Here is an 18,496-nt window from a genome sequence, read left to right as displayed (position 1 = left end):
TTTGAAAAAAGTGTTTATTTTTTTTATCAATCCAAATGAATGTTCTGGAAAAGCTCATGGGAAAAGCCAGAGATGAGTCAAAAAAGAGAGAAAGAAACAACAAAAGGAAAAGGACATTTAAACCTCGGTGAAAAACGAGTGATTTACTGCTTCATGTCTCCATGCCATCTCATTTGAGAACAATCCCCAAATCTTACCGACCACCAAGGTAAATATTCTATTAAGAAAATGCAAGCTAGTTTCGAACTGTATCATTATTATATGATATGTGAAAAACTTAAAGCACTTTTTGAAGGCATTGTTTTTAATTACCTTAATGTTTTTGTCTGCCTCGAGAATTTGGAGGTTGACGATGACTGTTAACACCACTTTTTGAGCTTTGACACGATCCCCGAGACATCTTGTCTCCAAAAAGTCCTCTTGAATTGCCCAAATCCTGCCTGTTTCTAAAACAAATAACACATGTTAGTTCAAAGTAAAAGTGCTTCAAGAACCAAGAACCCAACATCTGGACCAAGAATGTTCCCTGAGAATGTCTTTCTTCTGTTCCAAGAAGCCATCAAACCTGCAAGGCTGCAACTTCAACCTAAGCAAACCAGTGTAGTGTAGACAGGAGGACCCAGCTTTAAGGAAACAGTTGAGCAATTGATTATACCACATAAAATCTATTGGATCTATAACAATCCATTTTGTAGTTTACTTCTATTTGTTATTGTAAAATATTACACGCTCTAATACAATTGAAGGTAGCATCAGTCCAGAAGTGCATTCACATAGACTGGTTTCTATCTCCAGAGAACGAAGCCTCCAACAAAATATTTCATGACCGCCAGGACTCTGCAAATATCAGAGCTTTATTTATCACACAATAGCAAATGAACAAAAGCTACTCTAGAGTCTCTTCCTCTTGCAAAGTCTGTTGCAAGAATGCCTCCTATTTACAGAAGAACAACGCTTCTAAATGTGTGGTGGAGAGTGAAAGATAACTAGACAAGGATGTTGCCCGATCCGTTTATCTTGTGCTGGAAAACCTGAGCTCGAAATATGAGTGCTCATTACTTTTAGGTAAACCATCATGACATCTGGAGAAGATTGTTCACTGTGACAGCAGCGGAATTTGTTCTTTGCAGGTCCTACAAGAAAATTGAATCGTAGTAGGCTTCAATTAATATCAAGTCAAAACAATATTACAACTAACACAATTTGGCATGTCGTAGCATTAATCACTTGTGCAAACAAGTGAAGATGCAGAAATGACCTACTAATTCAGCCAGAAATAGTGCTTGCTCATCAAAGTACGCAGAAATACCGACTGCGGATCTAATATATACCTGGAAAATTATTTCATCAGGCACATGTGGCAGGACTTCTCTCACTGTCTCAAACATAGCTGGTATACTCGCCATGTTATTTTCTGCACGAGAGACAGTTCTCAGATGCAGACCACCTGTTCTTCCACCACCAGCAGGAGGAACATTTGAAGATGGAATCGATACTTGCGAAGGATTCATTGGCCAGAGACCCCAAGAAGCATCGTCAAGTGCATTCTGAGCATAACCTTCCCCAACAGATGCAAGATGTCTCATCATCATTTGAACCTGCCCCAGTCCAACGGATCTGGAGCCTGCAGAGGGACCCGCGACATCAACACCCTGATCTGACCATGTTTGTAACCAGCTTGAGTCCAGTCCTGAATTCCTATATGGCATGAGAAAAAGGTGATTCTAAGTAAGCCAATCTTTAGTTAGAAAACCCATAGGGACACAAGCTTGGTTCTCTCAAAAACCAACGATTACTTGCTATCAAAAGAACCAAGTATAATTAGACAATGCATAGTATTTTAGCCAGACAAAATCACAGGAAGTGGATGATGTTGTTATGGACAGACTGTTACTTTAATGCACTTATGAAGAAAACAATGAACCCAACCTCCAAGGATCACTTTCAGTGGAATTTGGCGTCTCGGTTGGAAACATCCCAGTGGTTCGTGCATGCACAGAACTGTTTTGTCTCTCAAATTGACGGGCTAACTGTTCATCTCTTAAGACTTCTTCTCTGCTAGGATTCGCCTCATTTTCAGTTCTACCAACAAAAAGTGGCTTACGACATGTAGGACAAGAGTAAACCTCATTTAAACCTTGATCCAACCTGCCGGGGGTCAAAATATCATTATGGTTAACAGCTCTCACAGAATCGTAACAGCACAAAGCTGGCAGCATTGAAAGAGCTAGCATACCATGATCGCAAGCATCCAAGATGAAAAAGGTGGTTGCAGTGAAGTCTTTTAGCCTTAGCCATTGGTTCCTATCATTCGTAATAATCAAAGACTGGTTAGCTACTGAAAAATGCAACGACGCTAATAACTACCTAGCAGAAGCATACCCGACATATAGCACATTCGTCATCATATGCCCGCAGCTCTTCCGAAGTTGCATCAGGAAGAGCTGCATGAAGAGCACCTAAAGCTACTCGCAGTTTAATGTATCCTTTTATCCGTTTCAAAATTGCACTTAACAGGGCCTGGCAAAATCAGACGGGAAAACACACAAAGAACTCAATAGTTAGATCTGTGCATATGAAGCAACCAGTAGAATGGCACTTTTTACGAAGAAAGTCGATCAAGGGACTTACACGTATGTTGAGAAACAAAACTGCGTCCACCATATGAAAGGCCATTCCATGGAGCCACCAGATGTGAAAATAATGACCAAGGGCCATTACCAAGGTAGCCATGTCTAGAAAGAAACCAAGATTCCGGTTAAGTAGGCCTTTCCATTCCAATAATGAGCCTATTTAAAGGGTAAGAGGTCAAAGTCAGTAATGTAAACATCAAATACACAAAGGATAATCCAAGAGACATGTGTGCAGTCTAACAGAAGACATAAGTACAATCATACGCCAAAACAAGACAAACCTGCTGTCATAGAATCAAGAAACTTTGATCTTTCGCAATCTGAATTCTTGACTGCTAAGTGGTTAATCCACATATCAAGGAGTTGAAACCCGTGAATCAACAATGCCTGAAAAATTATTCATTATGCGATTGATAAAACCTCTATTTTCGTCAGGCATGGTTACAAAGAAGGGCAACATAAACAATGAATACAGCTAATCTTACTCAAGTACCTGCAAGGTCTCAAAAGCTACACTGCATGGCTCAAAAAGTAACAACAAATACAGAGATGAACCAATTCTATTGTATATCATAAGGGAAAGCCTTATCCTGCAAGATAGGACAAAAATCATTCAGAGCAGAACAAGCTCAGTCTTCAATCACTAGAACAGATATTCATACACCAGAGGTCTGGTGTATGAATCAAAGATATCACTATTCTTCTAATTGAATTGCAGTCTAATAAACGTGAGAACTCTAGACACAACATCTCCTCCGCTCAATATAATAGTGCCTGGCATATGCGCCGTCAGAACAGTCATATTTTGGAAGAAAAAAAATGGGATGAAAAAGCCGCAACTGATAATTTCACATGGTGCCACAAAGTTTAGGATATACCAGAACAAAACAGCAGAGAGAACCATGAACAGCGCTGAATACACACGAAAGTATGTCCAAGGAGTAGAAGAAGGAGATGCATTCAATCGTTCAAGCCGATCTCTAGCCAAAGCTTGAAACATCTACACAACATTTCACTACTCGTTAGGTGTCTAAAATATCCAACTCAGCATTTTCTGATCATAAGTTTCGAAAGTCACACGAAAGTATGTCATACCTTAAGAGTACATAGAACAGTCAACCATATTGTCCATAGGACCCCCTGAAATACAGTTGGTGGAACCACCAACGGCAGAAAAGTGCCCTAAACCCAGGAATAAAGAGGACTCTAGTTATTAACATAACAAAGGCAAACATCTGCAAGTTACAACAAACAGAATAAACATGCCAATCAAATAAAGTGGTGGAAATAGTTGTTATTCTACATTACTGCTTGTCATTTTAAGTAGAATCTCGGCTACGTCCTTTTTTGCAACAATTCAGATATCCCGAAAGGAGACAACAGAATATCCCAGATATAATATAACTATGTAAGTGATAAAAAAATGTGGATTGGTTTGGGTTGCAATATACTGTCTTTCATCAAAGTACAAACCACTAGCTTGTAAATGATGTAATTGGCAAGTCTTTCCACCAGCTTTTTAGTTTCAATGGCATATAGATCCCCGAAAAACAAAGTCTGCAGGGAATTTAAAAAGCTATTAGATCCTCACAAAATGGTTGAAAGACATTCCCAGAAAAAGCTAGTCTATTGTTACCCTCCAAGTATGGAGCTCCAACTACTAGATATATTTCGTTTCATAACTAGCGAAAAAACTAGAGTCTTAACTCCTTCGCGTCAGATTTACTTGCTTCACACACCAAAACTCGCAGGTGAAAACTAACATTTTTCATGCTGTTTCTAATAAACCAAACTAAGAGCTATAGACTGAATTCCATTCCAAGAAAAGACACATACACACGCACATTCAAAGAAAGCACTTGAGACATCTAACTAACGTAAGACCAAAGTTAAAACTCACTAATTTGTGGGAAGGCCACACTGATTAGACTTTATAGAAAGCAAATCAACGAAAATAACTTAATATTAAACCTCGGAACCAGTTATACCTTGAGATAAAGAACAAGAAGAATGTAGACATTGAGCACAAAACTTGTCAGCAAGGAAATAGTAATGTGAGAACCCAGAAGAAGCTCAAGGGCATCATCAGAATCTCCTAAAGAAACGTTCTTGGTGATCAAACCATCAGCTCTATGTCTATCAAGAGACAACTCACTCCACACTTGTAAACCCACAAAGCTCAAAGCTGTTGTTGCCACAGATATGTGCAGATATCTTATCCCCATTAGAAACTAATTACAGCACCTTCTCACTCAGACTTAACCCGCAGAATTCTCATTTAAATCAAAATTAGCATGAAGTCCCCTTACTCCCCTGCATCAACATGAAGCTTATGTAAGCAGGACAATTATAACGTCGGCTCCGAGAAGGTCAACCAGAGCAAGTACAATTCACAAACATGATCCGCCAAGTTCACAAGATCGAGCAATTGAGAAACATAAACATAAAATTACTAAAAATCGAAGGAACTGGGGAATTAATTAACAAAAAAAGGAGAGAGATGAGGTGGGAGAGAATGAAATGATTCAACGAACAAATCGAGGCCGATAGAATCAAACAAGACGACAATGATTGAGTCTGCAGAAAGAGATTTCAATCAAACCTGTAAAATTCTCTTCGTCGATGATTGTAAAATTCTCTTCAGAACCGGCAATTGCGTCCTCTTTCTCGATGGAGTAGGAAAAAAAAAATGTTAAAAAGAGCAAAAAAATATTATTTTAAAATAAAAGGAAATAAATACGAAAATAAAATAATAGAGGTAAAGGAAAGTTTTGAGACCGCGCGGTATATAAATAAAAAGTTACTTAAAATTTTATGACGACGACGGCTCGCCGTGTGCTATGGTCGCTAAAGAATGGCCCACGGCTGTCCAAAGTAGTGTTAGTTTATCATTGTTACATCATCTTACAACACTTTTATGAATGAAAAGAACTTGATTGATCATTTAGTTTGACAAAGTTTACGCAGATTCTGAGATTCAACAATTTGAATTGTTTGACTCTATTTAGCACCCTCAAAATTTGGTGGATCATCTATTATACCCTGTTAGAAGTTAATAAAATCATGTAATGTCATAGTTGTTCGTGGCTCTGTTGCTCGGCATGTTTGAGTGATATACATCAAAGTCTAGAATTATAAGGGAGCAATTAAAGTGCAATGCTTTTAAGATGTCCATTGAAGAAATGTAATTTTGCTTTAGATTCACCAAGAAAAACTCTAGTCAACATTTATGTGACGAACATTGTTACGCTCATCCTCTTTAATCTTAGGAATCATCACTTTCAACACACCATTCTTCATCTCCGCTTTAATCTCATCAGTCTTGTAAACTTTCTCAGGCAACCCAATCCTACTCGTAAACCTCCGCCCATCATCTCCAGAAACATCTCCGTCCCCTTCCTCTGTTTTACCTTCTCCTTTGATCACCAAAGTGTTCTGTTCCAAAGCAAGTTTCACATCTTCTTTGCTCAGTCCAGGCATATCGATCCTTAGATGCAACGCGTCGTCTTTCTCCTTCACGTCCCAGCCACGTCTAACTCCTGAAGCTCCCATTCCACGCGTAGCTGCTGACGCCAAAGGGAATTCACTCACCTGGTCCATGAAATTCAGCATCTGGCTCAAGCTTCTCGTCGGAGTAAACGGCTCCAACATGTCTGCGTGAAACAAACGTACCAAAATGTTCAGATTACCAAATATCTCCGCGAGGAAACTTAGATCTATTCGTGGATCAATCGGAAACATGTACCAGATCGGGAAATTATAAAGCGAAATTGGACGGAGGAGACGATTTACCTGAGAAGAAATCGCCGCCGCGACGAGAAACATGTCGGTTTGAGCGGTGGTTCCTTTCATCACCGTCTTCATAGTTTCTGACGGCGTTGGTGTTGAATAGGCGAGAAGAAGTTGCCGCCGGACGAACGGCTCTTAAGGAGCGAGGGACGACGGAGGAAGAGAGAAGTCTCCTGAGAGCTAGAGACGATGACGCCATTTTTCCAGATTAGAAGAAGAATAAGCGAGTGCTCTAGATATTTTTTTGACTCTTTGAACGGAACAAAAAGTTGCTAGAGAAAGGTTTTATATAGTGAAGGAGAAGAAGAAGGTGCTGGAGAGTGGTGAGTTTTGCTCAAGGATAGTTCTAGAAGTGCGTGGTCTCCAAGTAAATTATCTTTAACGGCCCATCACTTCTGGGCCCAGATTTGTGAATTTATCTAAGTTCGGTTTTGTGTAGATTGAAGATTTGTAGTACCGATTGAAAACCGAAATTTAAAGTCGGTTTAGATCGATTTGGTTTAGTTTCAACTTCAGTGCCTCTGTGAAAATCAGAGGATCTTCATCTCTTCGACATTGATCTTCGAAGTTGAAAAGAGTCTTAAAGGGAATCGGAGTGGTGATCTCCGATCAGGATGATGTTGGATCTAGGTCCATTCTCAGATGAGAAATTCGATGCGAAGCGTTGGGTTAACTCGTCGTGCCAAGCGCGTCACCCGCAGGATTCGCTAGAGAAACATCTTGTGGATCTGGAAATGAAGCTTCAGATTGCCTCCGAGGAGATCGGAGCTTCACTTGAAGAGCAGAGCGGAGGCGCTCTCCTTCGTGTTCCTCGCGCTACACGCGACGTGTTGCGTCTCCGTGATGATGCCGTGTCTCTTCGTGGTTCTGTTGCTGGAATCCTCCAGAAGCTCAAGAAGGTACGCATTTGTGCTGATTCTTTGGATTCGTTGATTCTGCACAACTTCTGCTTTCGTTTGGAGATTTCAATCTGAGCTTCTGTTTGGATCCCCTCTCGCAAAATTAGATTAGATCATTAAATTAGATCACAAGTTAGATTTTGGGTGCATTCAGTCAGAATTGTGTGCATTTGAGTTGGACAATGTAGTTGATTTTGGGTGTTCGTTAGGCTGTATTATTATGTTTCTATCTCAAAGGAGTTTGGTAATACGCGTTCTTATCTATATTGGTACTTGCAGGCAGAGGGTTCTTCAGCAGAGTGTATAGCTGCACTTTCTAGAGTGGATAGTGTCAAACAGAGAATGGAGGCTGCCTACAAAACACTACAGGTCAGTATGCAGAGTAATATTTTGATCCATCATGTGGACACTTGGGGTAGATCTGGAATTGAATTTCGTCTTTCTGGTATATGGACAGGATGCTGATGGGTTAACTCAGTTAAGCTCGACGGTTGAGAGTGTTTTTAACAGTGGCGATCTTCCTCGTGCTGCAGAAACTCTTGCCAGCATGAGAAATTGTTTATCTGCCGTTGGAGAGGTAGTTTAATATCAGCTTCAGTACTTTATATGGATTTAAGTATTTTGTCATCGTCACTCTTAACTCCAATTTTGATCAACAGGTTGCAGAATTTGCTAATGTTAGAAAGCAACTAGAGGTCTTGGAAGACAGGCTGGAAAAAATGGTGCAGCCACGTCTTACCGATGCATTAACATATCACAAGGTTTGAACCCATATATCTGCAGAACCTAACTAATTTAGGTTGTGGTTTGTTGCTATTATTGTTCTGAAAAGCCTTTCACCAAATTTGGCAGGTTGATGTCGTTCAAGATTTGCGAGGAATTCTAATCCGGATTGGGAGATTCAAGTCTATGGAATTGCAATATTCAGAAGTCCGTCTAAAGCCAATTAAGCAACTCTGGGAAGATTTTGACACAAAGCAAAGGACCAACAAGCTTGCCAATGAGAGAAGTGAAAGTCAAAGGTTGTCTAGCGGTGATGAGTTTCAATTGACATCATCTCAGACATCATTTGCCAGTTGGCTGCCAAGCTTTTACGACGAAATGCTACTTTATCTTGAGCAGGAGTGGAAATGGTAAAATGTTTACTTTTTTTTCCCAGTAGCTGCATATTTTTACCAGGCTCTTCCAGTGACAGTATGTCAGACCTTTATACCCAATCATGTGATTGCAGCTTAAGTATCAATCACTGTAGTACGTTTTTGCTTTCATGATTGTTCAGGTGTATGGTTGCCTTCCCTGATGACTACATGACTCTCGTCCCAAAGCTGTTGGTTGAGACCATGAGGGTACTGGGGGCTAGTTTTGTTTCTCGTGTTAACCTTGCAACAGGAGATGCTGTTCCTGAAACGAAAGCACTTGCCAAAGGTTAGATATGATGTCAGTACAGTTTGATTGTTAGGTTTCCTTCTTAGCCTAGTCCTTTTACCCAGCTGGATTGGGATTGCGTTGCTTTTTTGGTTGTTCTACTGTACCATCCTCGTGCTTTAATAGATAGATCTAAGAGTGTCAGTTTCTCCTGCCTTTACATGAGCTAAAGTTTTTGGCTGTTCTTGTTAGTCTGTAATTTTCGTGCATAGTGGCAAATGTTATGAATATGTCGATATTCAAGAGAGTTGCAGGAAATCTGAACTTTTATTTAAAAATACTTATTTGTAACATTTTTTTTTCATTTAGTGACTGAAATTTTTTCAGACAATTGACTATTATTTTAATTTGGTTTATATTTGTATTTTGTGTATTTAGGAAAATGCTGACAGTTCTGATGTTTAACTTGAACAGGTGTGATGGATCTATTATCTGGAGACTTGCCCAAGGGTATTAATATTCAGACTAAACATCTTGAGGCTCTGATTGAGCTGCACAACGTAACTGGTTCCTTTGCAAGAAATATACAGCACCTGTTTGCCGAATCTGAACTTAGGGTCTTAATAGATACGCTGAAGGCCGTTTACTCACCCTTTGAATCGTTTAAGCAAAAGTAAGTTTTCAAGTTGTGTGCTTCTCTAGGATTTAGAGATTTTCTCATTTTATTGATGAAACTTATTTTGGGTATATGGCTCTTAAAGGCTGTTTGTGACATAAGAGTTTATCATTCTTTAGATATGGGAAGATGGAACGTGCTATTCTATCCTCTGAAATTGCAGTGGTGGATCTTAGAGGAGCTGTTACTCGTGGTGTTGGGGCTCAAGGAATCGAACTCAGCGAAACAGTACGTAGGATGGAAGAGTCTATTCCCCAAGTTGTTGTTCTTCTTGAAGCTGCGGTTGAAAGGTGTATCGGCTTCACTGGCGGCTCAGAGGCAGACGAGCTGATACTTGCGTTAGATGACATAATGTTGCAATATATCTCAATGCTTCAAGAAACACTCAAATCTTTGAGAGTTGTGTGTGGAGTGGATGGTACAGGTGATGGAGTTGGCTCAAAGAAAGAGGCAAGTGCAGAGAAAAGGGAGAGCTCTCGCAAGATGGATTTGACTTCAAATGAGGAATGGTCCATTGTCCAGGGAGCATTACAAATTCTTACTGTTGCTGATTGTCTCACGAGCAGGTCTTCTGTCTTTGAAGCCTCTTTGAGAGCCACTCTAGCTAGATTAAACTCCAGCTTGTCTATTTCATTATATGGCACAAATTTGGATCAAAACCTATCACATTTGAAAAGTGAACAAACTGCTGGAGATTTGTCTATGGCTGGACGAGCTTCCCTGGATGTGGCAGCTATTCGGTTGGTTGATGTTCCGGAGAAGGCTCACAAACTGTTAAACCTGTTGGAGCAGGTACCGAAAAGCTGTAGTCTTGATTTACAAAGTTTCTGAATTAACTATCCTTTTGTTTCCTTATTCCCTTGATTTGTTGCAGTCTAAAGATCCACGGTTCCACGCCCTGCCTTTGGCATCTCAGAGAGTTGCTGCATTTGCCGACACAGTCAACGAACTTGTGTATGATGTCCTTATATCAAAAGTCAGGCAACGCCTGGGGGAAGTATCTCGTCTACCAATCTGGTCTTCTGTCGAGGAACAAACTGCATTTTCTCTACCAAACTTCAGCTCATACCCTCAGTCTTATGTTACAAGTGTAGGAGAATATCTTCTTACTTTGCCTCAGCAGCTTGAGCCTCTAGCTGAAGGAATCTCAACCAATGGTGACTCAAACAACGAGGATGCCCAATTCTTTGCAACGGAGTGGATGTTCAAGGTAAGTCTAATTTAAGCGTTAGTCAAACTCAGATTGCAATAAGCTAAGACCTTAACCACTAATTTTTTTTTAAAAAAAAAACAGGTAGCAGAAGGCGCAACCGCACTGTACATGGACCAACTGAGAGGAATCCAATACATTTCAGACCGCGGAGCACAACAGCTCTCTGTAGATATAGAGTACTTGAGCAATGTGCTTTCGGCTCTGTCCATGCCAGTTCCGCCAGTTCTTGCAACTTTCCAGACGTGTTTGGCTACACCGAGAGATGAGCTCAAAGATGTGATGAAATCAGAAGCTGGTAGTGAACTCGATTTCCATACAGCTAATCTTGTTTGTAAGATGCGTCGTATCAGTTTCGATTAGCCTACGAGACTTTGCTAACAAATCGGTTTTGTCCATTGTCATATTGTATTGTTGGTGAACTTTTGATGCAATATAAAAAGACAAGTTTCAAAATTTGTAGTAAATGCTTTCTTAATTGCATCAAAAACCACTAGACCAAGATTCAAGAGCCACTTGTAGATCTATGTTCAGAGTAGTTGGTGTCTAGTAGAATACTCAGAATTCACCGCTGAAATATTCATGGTTACGTTTTCGTGTTTTCTAGTATTGTTTAGAAAATAGTTTTATCTATATATACATTTTTTTAAGTACATTTTGGGTTTTACCCTTTTAATTTTGCTTATATTAAATTTTATTTACAAAATTGATCTCTACATATTTACAAAAAAAATCCATAATCAGTTTATGGGAAATCTTTTAAACAAAAAAATTTCTAAATTAAATCTCCAAAATCGACATTATCAAAATACTTCCTAAATTATCTCTATCCTCTTCTTTAAAAAAAGTTAAAAAACACAATCAATATAGTTACTAAAAACTTTCTACCATCTATATACAAAATAAATGTTGTTTTTAAAATCAACAAATTATATTATATATATATATATGTATATATATATATATTTAAACAGATTTTTAATTAATTCTTACCCAAAGAAACAGATTTTAATTAAAACCATTTCCTTAAACAAAATCAAACAATTGTATGCAATCATTAAGGTTCCTAAAATCTCTCTCACAGCTCTCGACCAAATTAAAACAATACGATACTATTTTTGAGTCTTTCACGTCAAGAATGCAAGTAATATTCTCAAAATATTGTATTATAATATAAAAAAGGAAATACATTAAATTATGGATCTCTTCTTTGGTAAGATAATATTATAAAATAACAAAGCTAAACAATCTAAGCGAATGTTATATGGATTGTAGTGTTCACACATCACACATAGTTATACCAAGTATAACAGTTTACCAAAATTGCAAATAGTTTTATTTTGAGGTTTTTTCATTTAATTAGTTTTACCCATTCTTAAGATTATATTTGTTAGTTTTACAGTTGATTAATGTCTATTAAAATATAATTATGAGCTTTTTATGCATTCATATGTTTAAAACCTACAATTCTATAACTTTGTCATCCTAATTTGATTATTATTTACAAAATGACCTTAAAAGTATAAGGAAACACTTATATAGGTTTTTACATGACAACCCAAAATTCATATATTTTTAAAAAATTCATTCTTAGTAAACATTTAAACATTACTTTTGATGTTTACTAGTAAATACATTCTTATGTTATCTTTAAAATCATTTTATGGATGTTCAATTCAGTTTTACCAATTTTACCAGTTTTACCAATTTTACTAGTTTTATCTTTGTTATGGATGTTTTACTCTGTTACGAAAGAACAAATATACACATCAAGGGAAAGAAAAACCAGACATTACTAAATCTTAAAATAAGTTTTACAATAGTTGTGACATAACCAAGAAAGTAGTAGTACAAAACAAAAGATTAAATATGAATCAAACAATGGTGTTAGGTTCAAGTTCATCATCTTTTGAATATTGCTCAACTGCAATTTAACGTGACTTTCAACAAACTCAAACTTCTTGTATATCCTTACTTTTAACATCAACAAATTTATATTCGTGACATTTGTCTTGAACATTATACTATATATGCGACATTCACACTTAAAATGTATGCTGACGTTCTCTTCCATTGTATCCTGCCAAAAAAATTTCTAAAAAAACTCAATTAGTAATACTACTAGTTTTACTGGTTGTACTACATTAATCAGTATTACTAGTTTTACTAGTTATACAACATTTATTAATATTACCAGTTTTACCAGTTTTACCCAGTCGCGATAGCTGAAAATCGAATCGAATGGTTTGGGGTTCCAATCTCTACAATTCACTACATTCAACAGTAAAATTCATTTCTTATCAACTAAATAGCTCAATCGACCCATAACCCATGGTAAAACACACAATTTGCTAAGCATCTCAAGCAAAATCCAATCTAAATTTCCAAAATCAAAACCTAACCCTATTCAATCGAGAATTTTATTCTTATGTTGAAGAACGCATCTGTATGTTGAAGAAAAGCTTGATACAACTCGAAAAAAGTGAAGAAACGGTGGCAATGAAGAGTTCCGATGAAAAATCGCCGGCGGTGGAGAACTCCGGCGAAGAACGACGGTGACTGAAGAAGAGAAGAGATCGGTGCTGATTATTTTTTTGTTTTAAAAAAAAAAACAAAAGAATTGAGAAAGAAAGGAAGGGTATTTTAGTCTTAACATATTTCATTAAATGGGAAAGGGATATGGAGAATAGAGAGGGAGATAGGAGATTTGTAAAAAATTTATATGGATTTTTGAGATGAATTCTCCATGCTTTATATCAAAGTCATGGACAATATTGGTGAAACAAAGTTTCTTTTGTTTGATAGTACAGTAAAACCTCTATAAATTAATAAGGTCGGGACCACGATATTTCATTAATTTATAGAGGTTTTAATTTATCGATAAATTAATAACTATTAATTTATCGATAAATTAATAAAATATTAATTTATGAAGAGATTTTCGTTTTGAATATTTTCGATTAAAAAAAAATATTTTTGTTATAATTCACATTTTTATATTTTTTTAATTTATAATTTTCGTTATTGTAATATCATTGATGTTAATAGTTTACTAGATTATCAAAGTGAAAATGATAAATGTTAAAAAGTTCATAGTTTAGAAGAAACTGTTGTTACTATTCTTCATGATGAAGCCAAAGAAGATATTACGATATCTTTATAACCAATTACACGTAAAGAAGCAACTATCGCGTGTAAGACGCTCTACAATTTTTAGATACAATTTTAGAAAACAACACAAAAAGTTTTTGATGCAATGAGAAAGATTATAGAAGAGCTCCAACAAGAATGCAAATTCAAGAATAGGCAAACAACAATAGAGCCATATTTCACTAAATTTTCTTATATATATATATATATATTTAGTTTATATCATTATTAATTTATGATATTGATGAGACTATATTTTTACATATGATTTCAAAAAAAAGTATTATCTTATTATTTTATCGAATTGTGTCATTTTTTACACCGGCCTAACTCGGGATCAGAAAAAATTATTAATTTATAACGAGTATTAATTTATAGAGGTTATACTATATTGCCTTAGAAATCTTTGAAGAGTTTGGAACTTCTATGCTCGGAGATCATTTGATGTGGTAATCTGATAATCTCTCTATTATTTAAGTATTTCACTATATCATCCAGTTATTATAGGACAAGAAATCATTATTGCAATATTAATATATTATCCACAAATTACAGATCCTGAAAACTTGCCGGAAAAGATTCCTATAGGGTGTGCAAATAACTCCGATACAAACCAAACAAAGACGAGTCAATTAGGGATATGATTTATATGAATTACAAGCAATCAGACGAAGACTACAAATCACTCAATAGAAACGACTGTAGAAAGTGGGAATCTCGATTGCACCTATACATGAATTAATCCATATTCATAAGCAATTAGATGGAAGCCGAAGCTCAGAAAAAAAATTCAGAAAACTAATTCGCAATGTTTTGAAACCCGGACCGGACCAGCCGGTCGAACTGGTTAAACCGCGAACCAGAAGGTATCCCGGTCCAGATATTACTTAATAATCAGATACTAAAAAACTCGGATAAAACCAAAAAAACCCGGATAAAACCTGCTAACCGATGGTTTAACCGGCGGTTCGGGTCAATTTGGGTCAATTTCAACACTTAACTTTTACACTTAAACGAGCATATATAAAGACGAAATCTTTATTATCCTCCGATGTGGGACAGAATTTGAGTGTACCTCGTTTCCTTCTTTTTTTTTTTTTTTTCGTTCAGTCACATTTTTTTAATATTAATTCATGTGGAAGGTAGAAATGAAGTTTTTATTAGTATTATGATATTCTCCTATTATATCTTGCTGAGTTGCTGTTCTTGTTTGGATTTAAATCATAAGAAATAAAATTTTATAATTATTGCTCAAAAATATATACTAATTAATAACTGATAAATATGGAAAAATATTGTTTGGATATTCATAAAACCAAAGTATAAACATATATATATATATATATAATATAATAAAATTCAGTAAATTAATGATCCACGGTCGGACCGAGTCGACCCAGTGACCTAGTGACCCAGATGGTTGTCTGGTTCGCATTCCGGGTCGGGTTTAAAAATATTCCTAAATCGAGAATAATAGGATCAAAGAAGGAGAATTAAGTTATTGAAATCCGAAATGCCTTGAATATTATTTTTGATCGTTATTTTGTATCACAAATCTTAATCGAAACGAGACATGTCCGAATCAGGGCCTGACTGGTTCAAACGCTGCGGTTGCGGGAGATTGCGGAAGCGGGCGATTGCAGTTTCAAGCGTTATTAAGCATTTTGAACGACTGGTTTAGGGTTTCAAATTGGTGCGTTTGCGGGAGGTTTACGACTGGTTGACCAGCAGGTGCAATAGCGGTTGGAACATAATAAATGTGATATCTAATATATAAATGTTTAAAAACACCAAAATTTTTATTAAACTTGATTTATAATTAAAATTTATTAAAATAATAATTATTCAAAAAAAAATTTCATATTGAAATACTTATTCCTTTATGCATTTGGCTTTTCACCAAAAATTTAATCAAGTAATTTGATAAATGACAAAACATATGCGTTAGATCGTAGATCTTTCTCTTTTCTCTTAGATCGTGGATCAATAGTTGCATCGGTAGGAATGGTCAAGTGAGATTTGAGAAGAGTCACTGGTGATTTGTTTTAATATTTTTCACAAATAATCTTATTTTCTTAAATTTCTGATGAAATATTATATTTATTTAGATTTTTTGAACTTATGTGCGATGTGCCATTAAATTTACATCGAGTTTTCCAGGTTATTGTTAATTGGAATATTATTTTCTTCTAATTGTTTATTTTATAATCTTTGCAATTGTGTTCGTACTTCATTTTCTCCCATCCTTAATGAGTAAAATGGTTAGATAGAAAATATAACAAAAAAAAAATTCATTATCATTGATTTCTTTTAAGTTTTTTTACAAAAAAAAAAATCCAACCGCAATCGCCCACAACCGCAAACGCTTGCGGGAAACAGCTTTTGGAATTCAGTGGTTTGGAGCGATTAGGAGCGATTGGAAGCGGTTTGTGTGATTGGTTCCAATCGCTAGCAACCGCTACCACCCGCAAACGCGGCGTTTGCGGGAGGTAGCGGGAGAACCAGTCAACACCTCAGTAGATACTTCAGGCGTTTCAGAAAGAAACGACAAAGACAAAACGACCAAATTTTCTTTTTTTTTTTAATCCTTTCCCTATTTTGTTAAATTTTTGATAGACATTTCTTAAATCATACTAATGGGCCTCAAAATAAGTATCCTGGTGTATATTTTTTTGTTTAAAAGTCCTTAAACATTTTTCCAAACAAAAAAAATCAAACTTATGTTTTTGTTTCTTTATGTATACACTAAATTTAAACCTTTTAACCTTAAATAACTGTAAAAAAACCAAATCAAAAAACAAAATGAACACTTTTTAATCTTAGATAACAGTAAATTACTTTCAATAATTATAATATGCATAATACACTAAGTTTAAATTTTGGTTTCTATATATACAAATTTTTCTAATTTTGTAAAAAAAAAATATATACACTAAATTTTAGTACAGTCCACCTTAAGTTTGTATAATTGGATAGACTTAACAGACAATATACTTTTTCATATTAAAATAATTTACATATTAACCAAATTTAGATTCAATATTCATAGTTACCCGCATATACGCCCATAGTTAAAAATAACTGAGTTCTATATAAAAATAGAAGAAATGTAAAAAGAGTCTACAACATACAACATTTAATTATAAATTTAAAAAAATATAACTGAAGTATAGGTCTGGTGTACCGCGGGTTAAAATCTAGTCTATATTGTTAAAAGGGAAGCATTTTTAATAAGTAGACATAAAGTTTGAGATTATTACAATGAAATGCCACTCAAATCCCCTATATAATAAAACGGAAGTATACAACATTTTTTGTATACTATATAATTTTTATAAGTTGGTTACAAATTAGGTTATAGAAAAGTTATAGATTATTTTTATATAAATAAATTTAAGAATATCGCAAAGAATCCTCATAAAGAGAATATTCCAATGATTTATACAATTTCCAAAATAAATCATTCAAAATTATACAATTTCTAAAAGTGGTAAATTAGTTTTTTAAGGTAATCCGAAAATACTGTAGTTGGATTTGTTTGGTTAATCTTATTTTCTTTATTTCCTCGAATATCGATGGTTTATATTTTATTTTATATTAACATTTTTTTTATCTTTTCTTAGATTTAGAATAACCTAAAAGAAAAATCAACAACATCCACATGTTGATTAGCGATATATTAGCTACAAAGTTACTAAAGTTTTCTAAAATTGAATAGTAGTAGATTAGCTACAAATGTTATTTTAATATATGATTAAAAAGAATTCGATCAATAGTCAATTCCTATTATGCGGGGTAACGCGACTTAGTGGAATCTAACTCCAGTGGGACCAATTGCAAATGTGATGTTGTAATCAGTTGACTAATGACAATTCCCCAATTTAATGATAAGTTATTCGAGATTTATAATATATCTAATTAATGATGACTCAAACTTAAATTGTGGTTTATTCGTAATTATCGTCTTAAATTTTATTTTTAAAAGTGAGTTTAGCGTTTTGGGAAGTGTTTAACTTATAGGTTTTTGCCCAATTTAGCACATTGTTTGGAGAAGATTAAACTTAATACCAAAATATACAATTTCATTCAGCATAAATTAAAGAAACCAAAATAACCATTTCCAAAAGCAAACCAAACCGACTAATATAGGTCAGAGTATCCAATATCCATTACAATATGTAGTAGTCTAGAATTGGCAATGATTATTTCTTTTTTACTTAGATTTTTTAAAAAAATTGGAACCATGTTTGAGCACTTTCCAACATAACCCTTAGGCCTCGAATGGCAACCCGATTCGGGTGCGGTGTAATGACCGTAATCGACTGATGCAACCTCGTGTCTTCATCAAATCCCTAGCAGTGTCAACCTATGCACTCCTTGCATCGATCAATACAGCCTCGCGTCTCCATCAAAATCCCTATCTGTGTCGATCGATGCAAGGAGTGCATCAATCGATGCAGTCGCGAGAAGCATCACCGAATGCGATCTCCTCCATTTCTTCTCGGCTCCATGAAGCCGAATCCAACCTCAACAAGCCAAAACCACCATGACAACCAAGCACAAACAAGAACACAAGCAATCAATCATCTAAAAACACCCAAAACACACCCAAATACTTAGATAAGTCATGGTCACACAGTCAAATCTAAAACCAGCAGATCTGACGAAGAACAGTGAGATCCAAACCTTCCAACGACCTCTCGACAAAAATGAAACTTAACCCTCTTTTTTTATTTTTTCTTTTTTATGTTAGATCAATCACTTATTGAAAAGA

At 35.7% G+C, this 18,496-nt stretch overlaps 3 protein-coding genes and 1 long non-coding RNA gene across 5 annotated transcripts; 1 reads left to right on the top strand and 3 right to left on the bottom strand.

The window, feature by feature from the left end:
* Positions 1–451, bottom strand: LOC147935249 (uncharacterized). Its single transcript, XR_015571692.1, has 2 exons — positions 313–451; positions 1–192 (listed from the first exon to the last, which is right to left on the bottom strand). It is a non-coding gene; the product is annotated as an uncharacterized LOC147935249 (long non-coding RNA).
* A 173-nt stretch (positions 452–624) lies between these two features.
* Positions 625–5,393, bottom strand: LOC104725655 (E3 ubiquitin protein ligase RIN3). Of its 2 annotated transcripts, XM_010444342.2 has the most exons (13): positions 5,236–5,393; positions 4,622–4,946; positions 4,107–4,190; positions 3,729–3,815; positions 3,512–3,633; positions 3,127–3,223; positions 2,915–3,020; positions 2,632–2,789; positions 2,383–2,520; positions 2,237–2,304; positions 1,930–2,148; positions 1,332–1,698; positions 625–1,133 (listed from the first exon to the last, which is right to left on the bottom strand). In XM_010444342.2, the coding sequence occupies exons 2-13, from the start codon at positions 4,856–4,858 to the stop codon at positions 1,074–1,076; spliced, it is 1,743 nt and encodes a 580-aa protein (XP_010442644.1). In that variant the 5' UTR covers positions 4,859–4,946; positions 5,236–5,393; the 3' UTR covers positions 625–1,073. The 2 variants fall into 2 exon arrangements, with proteins under 2 accessions (XP_010442644.1, XP_010442646.1); XM_010444344.3 differs by lacking the exon at positions 4,107–4,190.
* Positions 5,394–5,779: 386 nt separating this feature from the next.
* Positions 5,780–6,713, bottom strand: LOC104725653 (23.5 kDa heat shock protein, mitochondrial). Its single transcript, XM_010444340.2, has 2 exons — positions 6,426–6,713; positions 5,780–6,286 (listed from the first exon to the last, which is right to left on the bottom strand). Exons 1-2 carry the CDS (start codon positions 6,619–6,621, stop codon positions 5,850–5,852), a joined length of 633 nt encoding a protein of 210 aa, XP_010442642.1. The 5' UTR covers positions 6,622–6,713; the 3' UTR covers positions 5,780–5,849.
* Positions 6,714–6,737: 24 nt separating this feature from the next.
* Positions 6,738–11,028, top strand: LOC104725652 (conserved oligomeric Golgi complex subunit 7). The gene is made up of 10 exons (XM_010444339.3): positions 6,738–7,321; positions 7,601–7,690; positions 7,779–7,898; positions 7,981–8,082; positions 8,174–8,454; positions 8,601–8,746; positions 9,161–9,359; positions 9,482–10,154; positions 10,237–10,572; positions 10,657–11,028. The coding sequence occupies exons 1-10, from the start codon at positions 7,037–7,039 to the stop codon at positions 10,933–10,935; spliced, it is 2,511 nt and encodes an 836-aa protein (XP_010442641.2). The 5' UTR covers positions 6,738–7,036; the 3' UTR covers positions 10,936–11,028.
* The last annotated feature ends 7,468 nt before the right edge of the window (positions 11,029–18,496 follow it).

This window comes from Camelina sativa, chromosome 11 (assembly GCF_030686135.1).
Source record: "Camelina sativa cultivar CO46 ecotype springtype chromosome 11, ASM3068613v1".
NCBI lineage: Eukaryota > Viridiplantae > Streptophyta > Magnoliopsida > Brassicales > Brassicaceae > Camelina > Camelina sativa.
Note: the sequence above shows the minus strand (reverse complement) of the source record. Positions and strands in the feature narration are given on the sequence as shown.

Coding starts and splice junctions, on each gene's coding strand:
- LOC104725655 (XM_010444342.2), bottom strand. CDS start 4,858: ATGGGGATAAGATATCTGCACATATCTGTGGCAACAACAGCTTTGAGC. Junction 4,191..4,621: donor TTCTTGTTCTTTATCTCAAG/GTATAACTGGTT, acceptor AATTCCCTGCAG/ACTTTGTTTTTCGGGGATCT. Junction 2,521..2,631: donor TTTTGTTTCTCAACATACGT/GTAAGTCCCTTG, acceptor TGATTTTGCCAG/GCCCTGTTAAGTGCAATTTT.
- LOC104725653 (XM_010444340.2), bottom strand. CDS start 6,621: ATGGCGTCATCGTCTCTAGCTCTCAGGAGACTTCTCTCTTCCTCCGTC. Junction 6,287..6,425: donor CGGCGGCGATTTCTTCTCAG/GTAAATCGTCTC, acceptor TGTTTCACGCAG/ACATGTTGGAGCCGTTTACT.
- LOC104725652 (XM_010444339.3), top strand. CDS start 7,037: ATGATGTTGGATCTAGGTCCATTCTCAGATGAGAAATTCGATGCGAAG. Junction 7,322..7,600: donor TCCTCCAGAAGCTCAAGAAG/GTACGCATTTGT, acceptor TGGTACTTGCAG/GCAGAGGGTTCTTCAGCAGA. Junction 9,360..9,481: donor TTTGAATCGTTTAAGCAAAA/GTAAGTTTTCAA, acceptor ATCATTCTTTAG/ATATGGGAAGATGGAACGTG.